Genomic DNA, 20,205 nt, shown 5'->3' with positions numbered 1-20,205 from the left:
AGACACAGCATTTGACTCAGACCAGGAGAGCTACATGGACCGCTGTTCCTGGAGGTTGGGGACTAGGCCAGGAGGTCACATCGTGTGTCTGCAGAGGTAGGTGGGGGCCAGGCTGCCCCAGTCATAAGCTCCCTTTTTGGGATTTGGGCAGGAATTCAGTGGAGAACCATTGGAGACTCATGAGCGGGGCACGGGATGCTCAGTGGGGAGTGTCAGGAAGATGACTCTCAGGCAGGGCCAAGGATTGGGAGGAGGGGGTGCTGTGAGGGAGACACATAGAAGGATGTTGCAGTGGCCCAGCGTGACGAGAGCCCGTGGGTGGCTCCAGGTGCGATATGGTCCCTGCACGTGTTCTCTGTCTGCTGCCATGATTCCTTCCTGGTTTGTATTTCTTTCCTGATGATTGGTACCATCATAAAGAGGCGCTCCCAAGAACAACACCCTACACACCCCTTAATACACCCCTCCCGGCCTTCGTCTTTCTTCTCTGTCCCCATCTCAATAACCCTGCCACAATCCACCCCACCTGCAACAACTTCTAACACCTCAGCCCTGCTGGGGAATGGCAGTCAGTGACTAGCTTTAGCTACTTGGGTCTTGCTGTCTACCCCAGGGAGCTTCTCAAGGCATTTCTTTGATACAAACACAGAGGGATTTAGGGGAAGCCAGTCTCCTCCATCTGCCGAAAGATCAGGTGTCTCTTGGACCCTTCACCCCACACAGTCCCTCCTGGGTCCACACTCATGGCCTTTGCGCTCAGCTTACTGCCTGCAGCATCATGCATGCATGCATGCTTAGTCATTCAGTCATGTCTGACTCTTTGCAACCTATGGAATGTAGCCCACCAGGCTCCTCTGTCCATGGAATTCTCCACAAGAATACTGGAGTGGGTAGTCATTTCCTACTCCAGGGGACCTTCTTGACCCAACGATCAAACCCAGGTCTCCTGCATTGGCAGGTGGATTCTTTGCCACTGAGCCACCAGGAAGCTTTCACTTTTCACTTTCATGCATTGGAGAAGGAAATGGCAACCCCCTCCAGTGTTCTTGCCTGGAGAATCCCAGGGATGGGGGAGCCTGGTGGGCTGCCGTCTGCGGGGTTGCACAGAGTCGGACACAACTGAAGTGACTTAGCAGCAGCAGCAGCAGCAGCACCAGGAAGCATCAAGTCCCTGTTTATCTTAAATCAATCTTGTCTCCCTGGTGGCTCAGACAGTAAAGCATTTGCCTGCAATGCAGGAGACCTGGGTTTGATCCCTGGGTCGGGAAGATCCCCTGGAGAAGAAAATGGCAATCCACTCCAGTACTCTTGCCTGGAAAATTCCATGGACGGAGGAGCCTGGTGGGCTACAGTCCTTGGGATCTCAAAGAGTCTGACACAACTGAGCGACTTCACTTTCATCTCCTTTAATGGATTGTAAGATGGTGGAGAGCAGGGCCTCCTGTTCCTTTCTTATTTTGATTTTTTTAAATTTTATTCTTAATCCCCAGGAAGTATTCACAGTGGCCACTTACTGACAACACATTGCACATTATGAGAAAAATAACGGAAACTGCTCCTAGTCAAACAAGACTTCTGTAGGCGGAAAAACATTGATTAAAAATTTGAGGCTATAAATGAGCCCATGGAGTCCCAAAGCCCCAGCTTGATCCTAAACTATGGCTCAGAAACAACCACCAAGGTCTGACGGATGAGTGGGACAGGCCACTGAAGGCCGTTTTGCCCTCATGTTTTCCGTCTTCAGGAGAATTGAGACCTGTCCAGTCTATGTGTGCCTGGGTGGGGATGGGTCAGAGAGGCAATGGGATGCTTGTGTCCAAAACCCGGCCCCAGCTCAGTGGAGGGCCTGACTCCTAAGACGTTTCTTTTTGAGGTGGAGGTTGTGGGCAGAGGCTGTGTCCATAACGACCACCGAGTCCAGTCCACCACATGGACCACGAAGGGGAGGGGCAGCGGAGGGAGACACACTCCCCAGTTGTGTCTGGAACCAAGGTGGCTTTGGAGGACTCTGCCTTCAGCAAGGAAACGGGGTCTGGGCCCCAGCCTCCATCAGCACGTGGGGCTGTGGACATAAGGTACCATCTTGGCCCCAAGACAGATCCTGAGCCCACAGGAGACCCTGTAAGCTCAGAAACAGCCACACATATCTAAAGGGTGGTGACCTAGCAGGGTGTCTCCAAGTCACAGAAGCTGGAGACCCTGGGGGTGTAGACGGGTGCCCAACCGGGGGCACCAAAAAGCGACCATGGATCCAAACCTGGCCCTGATGGCAAGAATCAGAACCATGGGGGACAGCCTTCTGCTTGCATGCGATCAGAATGCTTGAGTTATCTGCTTATCAAAGTCAGCTCATGTAACTCTGCGAGTCAGATCCCCACAGAAATAAATCTGAAGGGAGGGACTGTATTTTTTTCCACTCTCAAAAGAATGACAAAGGCAACCCATGACATTTCCTCCTCATTTAATTCAACACAGTCAATTGAACCAAGCTGCAAGGCTAACAGCAGCCGTGTACACACGCCCAGGACACCTTCAATACCAGATACAAAGACAGCACCTTTGGTTAGAGGTGCAGCCAAGACACTGCTGTTGTCATGAGCTGCACCGAAGCAAGGACTTGTCCTGCACAGAGACCACGGAGAGGAACCACGCGAAAACCTCCGTCAGGCCGGCCGAGCTGGAAGCACCGGGCAGCTCCCCCAAGTGGACTCCGAGCATCATTCAAGTTCTCTGTCATTAGCGTCAACGGAGCAGTTGCTTTTACTCACGATGTTGATGTGCACACGGCCTATTTCTTACACTAACAAAAGCATAGTCTGTGAAAACGTGAACACAGGGACAAGCACATTTAAGGAGATCAGCCAAGAGTTATGCTAAGTTTCATCTTCTAGGAGGTTTTCAAGTTACTGATTTTATTCACATTCACCATCTGAATTGAGGACAAAAGGTTGGGATGGTTGTCATTCTCTACATGGTCTTATGGACAGGGCCAAATACTTTGTTGTTTTTTTTTTTTCCAGTCACTATGGCGATAACACAAGCCTCGTCTTGGTGGATTCAGAAAAGGCAGTTCTTCTAGTTGCCATGGTGAAACAAAAACAAAATTCTCTCGCTAACAGAGAAAACTTGAAAATTCCATTCATCGACAATTTTTGTCAAGTAAATTTTATTCCACCTTTCAGAATCCAAAACCATGAATTGATCATCCCCACCACTAAGATTCCTTGTCAGGTCATTAAAGAGGTTTAGGTAAAAAGACACCTTTTATTTGTGTTCATTCCCTACAAACATCATGAATGTTGTGAGGAGTCATTTTAACTACTGCCCAGACAAAACAGAAAAACATTTTTTTGGTTCATGCTTTTGTAGTTTTTCTAATGAGATAATCATTTAATAGCTTCCTTCTAAGATTTTCTTCTTTAGCCACTGAGTACATTCTATTCAAAGTGGAAAAACTAATCACGGATGTTTAAATAACTTTATGCACTTCTTTTGTGCAAAGATAACACCACTTCCAGACAAAGCTGGGAGTACAGGCGTTCAATAACATAATACCTTGAATTCTATACCAATGCCCTCACCTCTATAATACTGAAATAAGTATACTGGTTTCTTCCTAAACTAAGGATTAGATGCAATATTTTATCTTAGGAGTTCTAGGTTCTGTATCGTGTTAATAATTCCCATTTGCTAAACATTTCTGAAAAAGCCTTATAAATAGTTTGATAAGACTTATATTGAAGGCGGGAGGAGAAGGGGACGACAGAGGATGAGATGGTTGGATGGCATCACCAACTCAATGTACATGAATTTGAGTAAACTCCGGGAATTGGTGATGGACAGGGAGGCCTGGCGTGCTGCAGTCCATGGGGTCGCAAAGAGCTGGACACAACTGAGCAACTGAACTGAACTGATATCAAGCTAACAATTCCTATTTGCTAAACATTTCTGTAAAAAACCTTATAAATACTTTGTTAAGAAGTACATATTCCTGGGAATCTAGCCATGGGAAATTTTCCCAGCTGTGGAAAAAGATTCATACGCATAGATGCTCACCCCATTGGCCAACAAGAAACCACCTTCAATGACCAACATAGCAGAAATCATTAGAGACTGAACAGCAAGCAAGTGTTAATGTAAAGTTTAAGACCCTGTATATAAAGAGTACATCTTGGATAAAATATTAAGTGAAAAAGCTTATGTAAAATCTATATGCTGACTTTATATAAAATTTTAAAAGAGACATAAAACATGCATAGGAAAAAAAAAAGCAGACCTGAAAAAACACTCTGACTTGTTAGCAGTGATTATCTTCAGATAGTGAGACTGTTTATATTTTCTACTTTCCTCATAGTCTATGTTTTGTATAATACCCAGGAATTTCCTATCATACCCATGAATTATTTATAATGGGAAAATAATAAGCAAGGGGACACTCAGTGAAAACAAAACCAGATGCGCCTCTGGGGAGGTCATCTTCAGGTGCCTTTTCGCACTGCTAGGAAGGGGGTACTTCCGTCAAGTGGGGTTCCTGGGGCACGTGCAGGAAGACGATGCTTTATCACCTGCTTTAATGATTAAAATCGTAGAGAGCAATGATGAGAGTTTCTCCTGAAAAAAACCAGAGTGCTCTAGCTGTAGCATGTCTTAGAATCTGACCTGACTGCAGAAACGTTTAACACTGTGACAGCTAAGTAGTCACATAATACAAAAAAAAAAGGAAACAAAAGAGAATCAGTTGAAGACAAAGTAAGGATCCAGGAGAGAAAGCAAGACCAGGTTGCTATTCCTAGGAGAGACGTTCCCTAACATGCATGGGTCCAAGGAGGACAAGAGGAGGAAACGGGAGAACACCGGGCAGCTCAGACCATCCACAGGGGGCTCTGGCCCCGGAGACGCGGAGAGCAACAGGGTGGCCTGGGGGAAGCAGGAAATGTTCTTCCTTTATATCCGCCTTCTTGAGTGAAATCGGGGACACATTTTATCCTCAGACTGAGCACACTGGAGTGATTAAAGCCATCAAGGTGCACCCAGGGGCCTGAACAATTCTCGCTTAGTCAGGAACACAGCTGTTGTCAAGATGCAACTGTTCAGCAGGATCCCTTGAATCTTCTCCATGCAGACGTCTGATGCGACCTGTGAAATCAAAAGGAGAGCACTGCCTTAAGAGCCATCTCCCTCTTCTGTTCTCAGGACACTGTTGGCTCCAAAACACACTGGCAACATACTGACAGAGGCCCTAAGTGCCTAAACCAGGCACTGAGACGTTGCTTTTCAGTACTGGAGCGAGTACATGACCATTTTTCCTCCCTTAAAGAGGTGAGTTCTGACCACCTTGCCAATGTAAACAAAATGACTATAGTTAAGACTCAACTCAAAGATAAGCTTTGCGTCCCAGAAAGCTTCCAAGTGCCCTATTTGTTAAGTGATTTCTGCACAAGGATGAGTTGATAATAACATTAAGAACTGCAATAATGTACCGAAGAGATGAGCTGGAGTTTAAGCGCAGCCAACACAAGAACCGATGGATGATTATGGAGGGACCAAACAATTTCTGGTACCCAAAGGAAGTACCCCCTACCCCACCTTCACTCCATCTTGTCCTCAGGGAAGGTGTAAGGGTACGAGCAAACAAATAGCTTTCTCTCACCCTGCTTCTTACTTCCTTTCCATTTTAGCATGGGAGGAAGAAATATTTATACCCAAACATCTCATCCCAAGTTATTGGATCAAAGGCTGATTCAAGATGGAGAGCCCCGATGGGCAAACTGATGAAGACTTGTCCCCAGGTGTCCCCTTCTGCCCTGCCTTCACTGGTGCCCAGCTTACACCCGCTTGAGCTGGCATTCCCTTCCTTGCCCCCACTCCTAGGAAAGATATCCTCACCTCTCCAGAGAAAGCAGTATCAGAGAGACACTACAATAATAATATTTCAGCCCCATGTGCCAGTGGGGAGAGGTAAGAGAGAGGGGCAGGACATGGGGCGGGGCGTAAGAGGTACAAACTATTGGTAGAAAATAACCTACGCGGATATATTATACAACACGGGGAATGTAGCCAACATTTATAAGAACTATAAGTAGAGTTAACGTTTAAAGAATTAACCTTTAAAATTGCAAATCACTATACTGTACACTTATAACATATAATATTTTATAGCAACAATACTTCAATTTAAAAAATCAAAAAATATATATTTTAGCAGCATGTAGGTGGTTGCCCATAAAATTACATTTTCTGCGAACTTCTTAAGGACATGCCAGACAGACGACATCAAAAAAAGAAAACGGATCTTCTACCCAGAAGTAAAAAGTATACCAACAAACTGCACATGCCAAGCACACTGTTTCTAAAGATATCTGTGGTTAAGACTATCTTGGGCCTCTGTGTTCTCATGCTCTTCTCATCCCCAGGCTCACAGATGCCCACATGGACATGAAGTAATGTCCTTCTCCCCATTCATGTTCATTCACCAATGAATTAACTCTCGCTACCTTAAAAAAAATTAAGTCTAAGCAAAGAGCAGGTTGCTAAGAAACCAGTCTGTGCGCTCATTTTCCTCATAGTCAACACTTTTGGAAAAAAAAAAAAAGAGATGAGATTAGAGCTTTAAGAGGTGGATGAGTACATCTTTTCTGATTATTACACCTCTATGGATTTTTTAATCATTTTGAATTGTTTCATCACCTCCTAATTGCTTTTTCTATGGCTCAGCTCATAAACAAAATAACAAATGCTTCAAAACTCGAATTATAATTTACTGTAAAGTATGATGCTGTGTTCGTGAAGTGCCACGATGGAAGAGTTGAAATGCGTTCTTCCTAAATGTACAAGGTTTGTTTTCTTGAGCAACTTGCGAGGCTATCCCTGCTTCCACACAAAATAAATATGCAAATAAAATATGCGCCAATCTTGCCCTTACAAAATCTTCCAGGATAGAGGGCTTAGAATACGATCTGTAATTGTCAGAACCCAAGGAAAAGTGTTGAGTGACCAGATAAACCAAATGGGTCCTAATACAGTTACCCTTATAACACAGCCACTCTGTGAATAGAAATTCTGCTGTGAGAGGATTTATGCAAAGGTAGAAATCAGAGTCTGAGCCTCAGCACTTAGAAGGTGCTCAGTAAACATGAAGGGAAAGAGGGAAGGTGGAAGGGAGCCTTCATTGTGTTTCCATTCCGTGCAATTCACTTTCTCAAAAAAATTTTAATCAAATGGAATGCTCATAGCTGTTTCCTCCTAGCTCTACGACTCCCTAACAACATTGTTAACATTTGGTTTCAGCATTTGGACAGGTAATGAGAAAACTTAATTAAAGTAAATGCTCAGATCATGGTGCAAAGCCTTGGGCTCAATTTTGCCAGTTAACTGAATTACATTTTTATTGTGCAAATGAGCTATTGCTAAAAACCTTGAAAGTGAAAGAAAGCGTTAGTGGCTCAGTCGACTCTTTGTGATCCCATGGACTGTAACCTGCCAGGCTCCTCTATCCATGGAATTCTCCAAGGAAGAATCCTGGAGTGGGTAGCCATTCCCTTCTCCAGGGGATCTTCCTGACCCAGGGTCTCCCAACATTGCAGGGAGATTCTTTACCTGTCTGAATTATCAGGGAAGCCCCCCAAATCTTAAAAGGTTTACTAAAACATTTTTGGTAGTAAGATGTGATCAACATGCATTTGTTGAGAGAAAATAAACCAACCAAAAGACCCAGACATCTGTGTATCCCCTACAGCAATAATCATCAATGATGCACCATGAGAATGAGGTACATATTTGAAGCACAGATCTGTAACGACATTCATGATCTAGAGTTAAGTTTAAAAAAAAAAAAAAAGGCCAACTCTTTGAATAGTCTGATCTTGATTCAATTAATGTCAAAATAGCTGTACAATTTGCAAGTTTTTTTTTTAAGTTTCAAAAGGATGCTATCAGTGCTCACCTTGGACCAGGGAACAGTCTTGGAGTGTGGGCATGAGGGGGAGTTATGGGAGGTGGGTTTCTACCTGTATCCTTTCTATATCCCTTGATTGTTTTTTTTACACCAGTGTTATTTTGCAAATCTGATCACATGTGAAAATAAAATAACTGAGAAAATATCATGATTTTGAATTAGTCTCAAAATATGTAAATTTTCAGATCAAAAAAAGAAGAAAGCTATTAAAATGACTTACCTTGCTAGAATTAAATTTTTCTCCATCAGAGTCCATGCGGTTTTATTTGATTTTATTAGCAATCTCTTTCAGAATACCTTTGAGGTCATTAAGCTTGGAAAGGAGAAAACAGAACCAGTCTTTAGATCAATTTTCCAACTTAAATTTTAAATCATGACTCTAAGGCTTTTCCATGAAACAGATTAACCATACATGAAATAAGAAGTATGGCCCATGCCTGGAGTACGGCAGAATATCAGACAGGTGATATTTCAGAGCTTGTTCACTACAGACTTTCTGAAATCAAATCACTAGCAAATAAGCATTAGCACCAATTAGGATTAGTTTTTGCTACTGTTGTTGTTTAGTCACTAAGTCATGCCCGACTCCTTTGCGACCCCATGGCCTGTAGGCCACCAGGCTTCTCTGTGGGATTTTCCAGGCAAGAATACTGGAGCGGGTTGCCATTCCCTTCTCCAGGGGATCTTCCCAAACCAGGGATCCAACCTGTGTCTCCTGCACTACAGGCAGATTCTTTACCGCCGAGTCATCAGGGAAGCACGAATCTTAATCACTAGTGATTCCCACACAGAAATGAGAGGTTTTTAACAACACAGAAATAATATATAACCTATATACAGATACAAATTTACACATATAAGTCATAATGTTATATGTAACTAATACCAATAAATGATATCAATAAAGCTTTGCTTTGATAAGAGTATAACACTAATGAAAATAATATAACATTAATCCAGTTTTTGCAAATAAAGTGTCTCCCCTCACCAAAAACACAGTAAAAAAAGCTAAACAAATTTAGGTAAAAGGCATGATAAAATTATTTTCAATACATGCATATTTCACAAGTTTTTACACAAGATACATGAAGATGATAAAGATCACTTCAAATTACAAGCCATATTGTTACACTTGATAAAAGCTATAGACATAAAGCAATCTCTGTACAGTTGGTTTCCAACGTGCTAAATCACTCACTCAAGGAAAACTCTCAGTTTAACTATGGCTTCTTTCCAGTATTAACCTCATAATTTAACTGTGAGGTTAGAAAAGGACAAAAAGAAACCATGAGGGCTGCCTAAAATAAAGAAGGCATAGTAAGATTCCTACTTACAGATTTAAGGTTAAGGAATGACTTTGTTTTCTGGTGTAAGAATGAGATGGAGTTTTTGTTTTTGTTTTTTTTTACTGGAGGGCTTTGGAGAAATCTCTATATTTGTTGCAGTAAAAGGACTTCAATACACTGTTTAGTATGGTTTACACTGTGGAAAATTCTGAAAGAGATGGGAATACCAGACCACCTGACCTGCCTCTTGAGAAACCTATATGCAGGTCAGGAAGCAACAGTTAGAACTGGACATGGAACAACAGACTGGTTCTAAATAGGAAAAGGAGTATGTCAAGGCTGTATATTGTCACCCTGCTTATTTAACTTCTATGCAGAGTTCATCATTAGAAACGCTGGGCTGGAAGAAACACAAGCTGGAATCAAGACTGCCAGGAGAAATATCAATAACCTCAGATATGCAGATGATACCACCCTTATGGCAGAAAGTAAAGAGGAGCTAAAAAGCCTCTTGATGAAAGTGAAAGAGGAGACTGAAAAAGTTGGCTTAAAGCTCAACATTCAGAAAATGAAGATCATGGCATCTGGTCCCATCACTTCATGGGAAATAGATGGGGAAATAGTGGAAACAGTGTCAAACTTTATTTTGGGGGGCTCCAAAATCACTACAGATGGTGACTGCAGCCATGAAATTAAAAGACGCTTACTCCTTGGAAGAAAAGTTATGGCCAACATAGATAGCATATTCAAAAGCAGAGACATTACTTTGCCAACAAAGGTCCGTCTAGTCAAGGCTATGGTTTTTCCTGTGGTCATGTATGGATGTGAGAGTTGGACTGTGAAGAAAGCTGAGCACCAAAGAATTGATGCTTTTGAACTGTGGTGTTGGAGAAGACTCTTGAGAGCCCCTTGGACTGCAAGGAGATACAACCAGTCCATTCTAAAGGAGATCAGCCCTAGGTGTTCTTTGGAAGGAATGATGCTAAAGCTGAAACTCCAGTACTTTGGCCACCTCATGCCTACACATGAGTTGACTCATTGGAAAAGACTCTGATGCTGGGAGGGATTGGGGGCAGGAGGAAAAGGGAACGCCAGAGGATGAGATGCCTGGATGGCATCACCGACTCAATGGACGTGAGTTTGAGTGAACTCCAGAAGTTGGTGATGGACAGGGAGGCCTGGCGTACTGCAATTCATGGTGTCGCAAAGGGTCGGACACAACTGAGCGACTGAACTGAACTGAACTGAACTGAAGACATTAAGAGCTTACTCAAGAAACAAGTGGCCAGCCCTAAAATTCTCTTTGGATATGAAGGAGAATCTTTTTGTTGTTCAGAGGAGAAGGCACAGAGGATGGGGGAGGAGATAAAAGGGAGAGAGGGTGGCAACAGGACTAGAGAGGGGAGAAAGTGAAAGTGAAAGTGAAGTCGCTCAGTCGTGTCCGACTCTTCGAGACCCCATGGACTGTAGCCTACCAGGCTCCTCCGTCCATGAGATTTTCCAGGCCAGAATGCTGGAGTGGATTGCCATTTCCTTCTCCAGGGGGTCTTCCCAACCCAGGAATCGAACCCAGGTCTCCCACATTGCAGGCAGACGGTTTACCGTCTGAGCCACCAGGGGAGCCCCAAGAGAGGGGAGAGAGGCAGTGAAGTCCATGGGTGGGGCCGAGGGCTCTGTGTTGTGTGGTTTATGGTTTCCCAGGGATCTGCCTGCTGCTGCTGCTGCTAAGTCACTTTAGTCGTGTCCAACTCTGTACGACCCCATAGACAGCAGCCCACCAGGCTCCTCCGTCCCTGGGATTCTCCAGGCAAGAACACTGGAGGGATCTGCCTAAATTCTACCAAAACCTGAAAAATGCAGCATGTGGGGGACTTCTTATAAGAGCCACAAAGAGGCTGAGCTCCACAGCCAGAGAGACGCCAAGGGGCCTTGACCCAAGGCCCTCCCCTGAAGGCCCCACAGAACCCAGGCTCACATGTATGTGTGGACAGCCCCCAACTGTGACTGCAACCATCTGGGACCCCCTCAGCAGCCCCCACAGCCCCCACTGTTCAGGCCCACCGCCCCCACCACCGGATCACCCCAACCCTCCCAGAAGCTCACCAACTAGGAGGCCTCCCTGAACCCGGGAATCAGTTCAGCTGGACCAGTGCCCGGATGTCCGGCTGACCTCTGACCCCAGTCCCACTCTGCTCCGTCCCCGTGTTGCCATCCTGCCCAGGCTCTGCATGCCCCCCAGCAAGGTACACAGAAGGTTGAGTTCAACCCCAAGTCCACTTTCCATCAACTCCCTCCAAAGCCACCTCAACTGGACTCACAAGTAAAGCAACAGAATAACCAAAAATAGCCTGTTTTCTCTACATACAGACACACACATCTAGACACGTGCTTCATACCTCTATTCCCAAGCCAAACTGTTTAAGTCCCTCTTATGTGGCCACTCTGACTTCCCAGAGGGCTCTTTGAAGGGAGTGTCCCCAGATATGTCCCCAGAGGTTTGTGGGGGAGTAAAACGCATCCCTAAAGAGGCCAACAAGTTCCCTCACAGGACGAAATAGCTTCCCCCTTCTTCCCACTCGGGGTTCCCTCTCGTTCACACTGTCCCTCTCTAGTCTACAACATTCCATGCCTCTCTGGACTTAGGGTCTTCACAGCTGCTGACCTTGTTCCCTGATACTATAGACTCAGGCAATCTGGAAAACACTCCTGATACTGCAAAGTGTTATTCCTAATTAATCCTATGTAATTCGGCTTGAAAATGCTCCCACACCCAAAACATTCAACAAAGGGTCCATTCATGAAATTTGGGGGCCATGTTTGCTTTGATGGCACTTAGCCCAATGGTGTCTTCCTTGTTCAATGGCTCAGTCATCTCCAACTCTTTGAGATCCCACAGACCACAGCACACCAGGCCTCCCTGTCCCTCACCATCTCTTGGAGTTTGCTCAAACTCATGTCCATTGAGTCAGTGATGCCATCCAACCATCTCTTCCTCTGTTGTCCCCTTCTCCTCCCACCTTCAATCTTTCCCAGCATCAGGGACTTTTCCAATGAGTCAGCTCTTCACATCAGGTGGCCAAAAGATTGGAATTTCTGCTTCAGCATCAGTCCTTCCAATGAATATTCAGGATTGATTTCCTTTAGGATGGACTGATTGGATCTCCTTGCAGTCCAAGGGACTCTCAAGAGTCTTCTCCAACACTACAGTTCAAAAACATCAATTCTTTGGCCCTCAGCCTTCTTTATGGTCCATTTCTCACATCCATACATGACTACTGGAAAAATCATAGCTTTGACTAGATGGACCTTTGTGGGCAAAGTAGTGTCTCTGCTTTTTAATATGCTGTCTAGGTTTGTCATAGCTTTTCTTCTGAGGAGCAAGCAATCTTTTAATTTCATGACTGCTTCATCATCTGGAGCCCAAGTAATTTTGGAGCCCAAGAAAATAAAAGCTGTCACTGTTTCCATTGTTTCCCCATCTATTTGCCATAAAGTGATGGGACTGGATGCCATGATCTTAGTTTTCTGAATGTTGAGTTTTAAGCCAGCTTTTTCACTCTCCTCTTTCACCTTCATCAAGAGGCTCTTCTTTACTTTCCTCTTCTTCCTTCACTTAGTTCCTCTTCACTTTCTGCCATAAGGGTGGTATCATCTGCATATCTGAGGTTACTGATATTTCTCCTGGCAATCTTGATTTTAGCTTGTGCTTCATCCAGTCTGGCATTTCTCATAATGTACTCTGCATAGAAGTTAAATAAGCAGGGTAACAATATACAGCCTTAGCATACTAGGGGTCTTCCTAGTCACTCAATTAAAAACCAGCAATAGTATAATATCAGAAGGAGAGCAGTTGAAACAGGATATACTCTTGTGTGATGGTGTGGTTCCAAAGATAGCTGTCACGTCTCTCCATGTCTACGCATCACTCCCACCTCGAGGGGTAGAGGATGGACGTGTGGCATTAACTCTTCCCCCAGCTAGATCTCAGTTGGCCTGGGGCTTCTTTACTCAACGTCATGCCAGGTCCAGGTCCCACCTTGGGGAGCACTTCGTCAGTCTTGGAAGCCAGCCCCTATGGAACAAAGGGAACTGACCCAAGATGCCCAAGCTACGTAGATCAGCGGTCATGTGGGGAGAAAAGCAATGAGGAGGAGCACCAAGGGGCCAGGTCCCGGCCTTACTGCCAGTTGAATCCAGCCCCGTAAACCCAGCTGAGACGACAAGAAGCAGAAGAACTGCCCAGCTGTTCCCTTCCCATACTCCTGATCCAGAAAAGCAAGAGGGAAATAAGATGGTTGTTTGAAGTCCCTAAAGTGTAGGGAAGTAAAGCTGATTGTGACAGAAACATTCTACACAGAATGTACCATCATCCTGAGTGGCTGACACCAATGTATGGAGCAGGCGGCTCCAGGGGAGGGAAGGCGATGAAGGAATTGACAAGCCATGGGGGCAGGGGGTGCAGGTAGGAAGGTTCCAGGCATCAGTTCAGCGTCCTGCACGGGACCAGAGTGCAGGAAGGGAGACCCATGGACACATGGCCTCAGATTTTTACATGCTGCTGATAACACAGAAATACATATGCAAGGAATTGTGGACTGGATAAATCATCAGTTAGAGCTCTGAAAAGAGCAGTTTTGGTTCATTTATTCAATGTTCCTTGAGACGCTCCTACAGGAGGGGATTTGGGTACTGGAGACCCTGCCACCCCTGATGGGGTATTGTCAGCAGTGAAACGGCACATCCTGGGGGCGGCAAGGCAGGAAGCAGCAAATGTGACATGTGACTGCAACACCCATCCTCAAAATGCCATGATAAGAGAGACACCACCTCCTCCTCAGAGTCTAACAGGGAGCCAGTATTTATGAATCGAATGCCACTTCTCCTGAACCAAATCGTAATTTCCAGCTGCCCAGCTCAGGATGGAGGTGGGCATTCCCTCTCTAAGCTTGACATTTATGTGTGTATTCACACATTCATAATTCAAATTCAGTAGGTGACAAATTAGAGTGGCAACAAAGACTGGCATAGAGGCTCCCAGGCTCCCAAGCTGATTTTCTGAGCCTGCCTGGTGTTCCTTGTCATTGCAAGCATCTTTCTCTTGAGAGAAAAAGAGAAATGGGGTCCTGGGTTAGACAGAAGCAGGAGAAATTTCAGACGTTGTAGAAATGGGACTCAGGACTATTCCCACGTGGGCTAGAAACATCTGAAGCAATTTTGTTCCAGCAGTCAGACTTCACACAGTGAACGAAGACAACTGAACACAGAAGAGGGTCATATCCATTTTTCAAAACAATTAACTTCATTTATTTTTGGACACCGGCCTCTAGCTGAAAGCTCAAAGATAATAGAGTTTAAAAAATATTTCCCAAACTATAAACAGGACCCTACCTTTGTATCCAGCTGTCTAAAACGATGCCTTATTCTTCAAAGATGTTTAAAAAGAGAGAAAACAGAGAAAGAGAGAAAAAAGGTTATTAGGCTCCATTTTAAAAAACAAAATACAGATCATTTTCATCTTCAACTAAATTAACATCAGCTACTTTTATCATTTTTACTTTCTTCCAAATATCCAATCAAAGCAGAATTGCATTCTTGTCCCAGTTGGAAGGACACCAAATTGATGCTACCTTTGTTGATGTGGGTGGGAGGTGGAAGATGACATGTAATGTCCATTCCTTCCTTCCAAAACTAAAATCTCTGAGTCCAGGGACAGAGGAGGATAGAGGCCTCTGCCTCATTGCTCGAAGAGAAAAAGCACACTTCACGTCCCGTGCTCCCAATAGCGGTGTTAAGCCTAACAAAGGGAGTAGTTGTTCTTATGTTTATTCTTCCTTAGACGAATTCTGAGGTGTGTTTGGAGCTCTCCGTTAGAATTACATTTGACTATTAACCCTGTTATGGGGAAGGCAATGGCACCCCACTCCAGTACTCTTGCCTGGAGAATCCTATGGATGGAGGAGCCTGGCAGGCGGCAGTCCATGGGGTCGCTAAGAGTCGGACACGACTGAACGACTTCACTTTCACTTTTCACTTTCATGCATTGGAGAAGGAAATGGAAACCCAGTCCAGGGTTCTTGCCTGGAGAATTCCAGGGATGGGGGAGCCTGGTGGGCTGCTGTCTATGGGGTTGCACAGAGTCGGACATGACTGAAGCGACTTAGCGGTAGCATTAACCCTGTTAACCCCATTTTAAGCTCAAAGGGCATGCTCCTGGAGACCCTGCAGCCCACATTCTTCGTGGACCATCTATGGAGGGAGTGATGTGCCTAGTTCTATGGGATGTTTACAGCAACTCCATGTGCCTCATAGAGGATGCTCAGGACTTCTCAGGGACAAGAACAGTCCGTGACACATCAACCCAAGGGCTTTGCCATCTTCTAATCTCTGTGTTTCTTCCTCGCAGAGACACATGTGTGGACCCTGTAAAGTAATGACTGCTGCCCATGATCTGTGGATCTTCCCAGAATTCACCTCTGCAGCTATGGCACAGGGACCCATGCTCTGGTCACCTGGTCCATGGCGTTGCCTTGCAGGTTCCAAATATCAACATCTCTTTCTTCCCTGCAATCAGGAGGGCCATCAGATAGCAGGGGGGAAGGTTTTGCCCTTCCTGGAAGGCTGACACAGCCTTCTGTTTGTCACCTTTGGCTGTCTGAGCCTCCTGATGCTGCTCTCTGGTGCGAATTTTCTTTACACAGAGTTTGTTCAAGTAAGCTGCCTGTGATCTGCTAGCTTCTGTACACAAGGGGACCCTCGAAAAGCAGGAATAAACGGCTGACATACTCCTCTGACGGGTCGCTGGCTTTTGTGTTGATCTTGACAAGGTAATTTTCTTTCATGACACCCTCCCATGCCAGAGTCATGTTGTCTTCATTTCTGAAACCTTGAATAATGAGACAAAGAAAAACATTCAAATTGTTTCCTTTACCCCTTTCCCTCCTAAATCAACACCTGCTAGGCATTTTGCCATACTCTGGAACCAAAGGACTTGGATTCGTCCTGCACAGGCTGATCTGACTAATGTTACTCACTAGTGACTGCAGCAGAGCAATGGAATAGTAATGAAGTTCTTGGTAATGATGAGAAATTGGAGCTTGCATGAAATAGGAATGTAATTTGCATTCCAAACCGAGATCCAGCCATAGCCCATCTGTGTGTCTTGTGACTTAACAAAATCACTTCACTACTCAGTTCGGTTCTCACATTTCCCATGTCCCATTTTGATGACATCAGAATGCTACACTGATTATTCAGTTGGATTATTACTGATGGATTGTCTATTCTCAACCTAATGCTGGGGTAGAAACTTTGGAGGAGAGGAGAATCATCCCTGGACTTCATACCTATCCTCTTGAAATATGCAGTCTGGGTGTAGACCTCAAGGAAAATCTTATGTTTAGTCTTTTCCTCTCACCTAAGCCAGGTGTGCTGCAAAATTGGCCTGGGGAATGTTCCAGCAAGATTTTTAGTTCATTATTTTTTTTAACAGTAGGGCTTCCCTGGTGGCTCAGACAGTAAAGAGTCTGCCTGCAATGCAGCAGACCCAGGTTCGACCCCTGGGTTGGGAAGTTCCCCTGGAGAAGGAAATGGCAACCCACTCCAGTATTCTTGCCTGGAGAATTCCATGGACTAAGGAGTCTGGGGCTACAGTCCATGGGGTCGAAAAGAGTCAGACACAACTGAGCAACTAACACTTTTGACAGTGACTTAGCTTTTCAGATGGCATGCAAACAAAAGAACAGATCAACGAGTCACCTGTGTTTCCAGGACTAGTGCAATGGACAGCAATCCTCTATATGAATTCGTAGGGAAAGAAAAGTGCATACATTCATGCACATTATCTTATTCTGAGATAAGATAAATCCCATGGATGGAGGAGCCTGGTAGGCGGCAGTCCATGGGGTCACTAAGAGTTGGACACGACTGAGCGATTTCACTTTCACTTTTCACTTTCATGCATTGGAGAAGGAAATGGAAACCCACTCCAGTGTTCTTTCCTGGAGAATCCCAGGGACGGCAGAGCCTGGTGGGCTGCCGTCTATGGGGTCACACAGAGTCGGACACGACTGAAGTGACTTAGCAGCAGCAGCAGCAGCAGTGTTTAGTTTTAAATTTGTTCCTCAAGATGTTAGAGTTTAGGAATTGTTATAAGGTTTTCCTAGGTATAAACAGAATTAATTGGGAGTCAGAGGCAGAACCAATAGGCAAGGGGCAGAATTGAAGCAGATCGCAGATAGCAATATCCAGATTTATTTTTCAATGGTGGTCATTCACTTAAAAAAATAATTCCTAACTGAATTTCTCTTAACTGAATTTTTCCAAGCAAAGTCATTCTCAATTTGTTTTCCTCAAACTAAAGGTATGTGGAAGCCCAATAGGAGAACTTAATAATCAACTGGAAAAGGATAGGTGCTCCTGAACTAGGTGGCTGGACAGCAAAAATGGCCGATGACTAAATGTCCAACCTCTCTAAGAATCAAGGAAATGTTGACTGAGACAATAACATAGCATTTTCATAACGAAACTGGAAACTGAGCAGGGTCTACAATAACGACTGTACCGTGTGTTGGCAAGGAGGTGAGTAAACAGGTTTCCCATATACTGGGAAAAGTCTGTGAACTGTTACAGCGTTAGGGAACGAGGGATGGGATGGGAACAGACATATCAAAAGACTTCAACACGTACATACACTGTATCTAGAAATTTCTCCTTTGAAAAGAATTCAAAGGGGAAAAAAGTCACTGATGCACTCAAAAATGAATATATAAAACTGCTTATCATAGACATAGTAACCAAAGAGGAGAAACCATACATGCTTAACAAGGGATTGGTTTAATGAAGTACAGTATATCCACAGGCTGGAATATTTCACAGCTAAAAATTGTCATAAAGGTATATATTTATGGTGATGGGAGATGTTCTATGGGAGGTTATTAGTTAAATGAGCAAATTAGATTTTGAATATGTATGTACACAGCAATCAAATTATCATACACCCACCTAAGAATAACAGAATCAATACCAATATGCTATCAATATTTATCTCTAGATGTGCTGTGCTGCTGTGCTTAGTCACTCAGTTGTGTCCAACTGTGTGTGACCCCATGGACTGCAGCCCGCCAGGCCCCTCTGTCCACGGGGATCCCACAGGCAAAAATACTGGAGTGGGTTGTCATGTCCTCCTCCAGGGGATCTTCCCAACCCAGGGATCGAATCCAGGTCTCCCGCATTGCAGGTAGATTCTTTACCGTCTGAAGCCCATCTGCTCTTGCCCTCAGTTGAGCTTTTCTGTATTTTTCAAATGCTCTATGAATAAATACTTTTTCATTCATGAAAAGCGATGGGTTTTATAAAACTGTAATCACTGGGTAGCATACATTTTACCATCACTTGAAAGTATCGGCCCAAAAGTACAAAACAGGGAAGCTTGGATTCTACCTTTTCTGAAAAGTTATTCGAAAAATCTTGCATTTTTCTCTAAAGAAGAGCCATGTGAAGCTTAAACCCCATGATTCTCCTATCACTGGAGGCAAATGCAAAGTAAATGTAGGAAATGAGTTACCGTGAGAGGAGTCGACGGCCACAGAATGCTGTGGTTCAGGAATTAGCCATCCCGAAAGAAAGACAAAAGGGCAGGTGGTGACCAGATGCCCCAGAATCTCCAGGGAGTAAAGAGGCTCTTGGGTCCCTGTCTTCTGTCATCATTGCATAGTGGCTGGAGGATTCTGTCCTCCACCCCCATCCCCCATTATGTCTTTATTCCTTCCTGAAACTAAGAACTGTCTGGAGAGAATGTCGTTGGCTCACTGTTTTTTCCAATTGTGGTGTCTCCTTCAAGGAGACAGGTGCAGATGAACACAGCTCATTTCTGCCTTCTTTGCTTTCCCTAGTTGAAGTTCCTGTCAACTTGCTGGCCAGGTTGGGGGATTTGTTTTCACTTTATTTATTTATCTATTTTAATTGGAGAAGACTCTGGAGAGTCCCTTGGACTGCAGGAAGATCAAACCAGTCCATCCTAAAGGAAATCAACACTGAATATTCATTGGAAGGACTGATGCTGAAGCTGAAACCCCAATACTTTGGCCACCTGATGCGAAGAGCCAACTCATTGGAAAAGACCCTGGCTGGGAAAAACAGAAGGCAGGAGGAGAAGGGGATGACAGAGGATGAGATGGTTGGATGGCATCACCAACTTGATGGACATGAGTTTGAGCAAGCTCTGGGAGATGGTAAAAGACAGGGAAGCCTGGTGTGCTGCAGTCCATGGGGTCACAAACAGTCAAACACGACTGAGCAACTGACCAACAAATGTTGCTTTGCTGCTTTACAATGTTGTACTGGTTTCTGCTGTACAACAAAGTGAATCGCCATACGCATACATGTATCCCCTCCCTCTTGGGACCCCTCCCACCCCTCTAGGTCATCAGAGAGCGCTGAACTAGCTTCCTGTGCTCTGTAGCAGGTTCTCTACTAGTTTTCTATTTTACACAGGGTAGTGTGTGTGTGCTCACCAAGAAACCAACACAGCACTGTAAAGCAATTATACTCCAATAAAAAATAAATGAATGAATGAAAACATATCCCCAAACCTGGCCAGCAAGTGGACAGGAGCTTCAACTAGAGAAAGCAACATGTCAGAATGAGTGGTATTATTCTGTACCTGTCTCCTTGAAGGGCTCACCACAATTGGAGGAACAGTGAGCCAACGACACTTTCTCCAGACAGCTCTTAGTCTCAGGAAGAATACAGAAATGGAACGGGAATGGGAGGCCACCAGACAGCTCGTCTCCAATTCACCCACCCTCACCTTCCTCAGCCCCCGTTTGTCCACATGCCTGTTTTCTACATTTACGTTCTTATTATGCTTAATCACAAATAAGTTTGGGGAGGATATCTGCATCTTATCCTGCCTTCTCAGCCCATCCTGAATCCAAAGGACTGATCTGTCCTCACCCATACATCACG

General features: G+C 44.6%; 1 protein-coding gene across 1 annotated transcript in view; it reads right to left on the bottom strand.

The window, feature by feature from the left end:
• Positions 1–3,004: 3,004 nt before the first annotated feature.
• The window catches only part of TRPM8 (transient receptor potential cation channel, subfamily M, member 8), a 96,103-nt gene continuing 78,902 nt past the window's right edge, over positions 3,005–20,205 (bottom strand). Inside the window, exons 23-26 of the mRNA XM_010862064.1 lie at positions 16,024–16,123; positions 14,629–14,662; positions 8,175–8,267; positions 3,005–5,136 (exon numbers count right to left, since the gene is read on the bottom strand). Coding sequence (XP_010860366.1) covers positions 8,217–8,267; positions 14,629–14,662; positions 16,024–16,123 — 185 coding nt within the window. The 3' untranslated portion in view covers positions 3,005–5,136; positions 8,175–8,216. The remainder of the gene's footprint in view (positions 5,137–8,174; positions 8,268–14,628; positions 14,663–16,023; positions 16,124–20,205) is intronic.

Source organism: Bison bison, unplaced genomic scaffold, assembly GCF_000754665.1.
Source record: "Bison bison bison isolate TAMUID 2011002044 unplaced genomic scaffold, Bison_UMD1.0 scf7180017864475, whole genome shotgun sequence".
Classification (NCBI taxonomy): Eukaryota; Metazoa; Chordata; class Mammalia; order Artiodactyla; family Bovidae; genus Bison; species Bison bison.
This window is presented reverse-complemented; position numbering and strand designations above follow the sequence as displayed.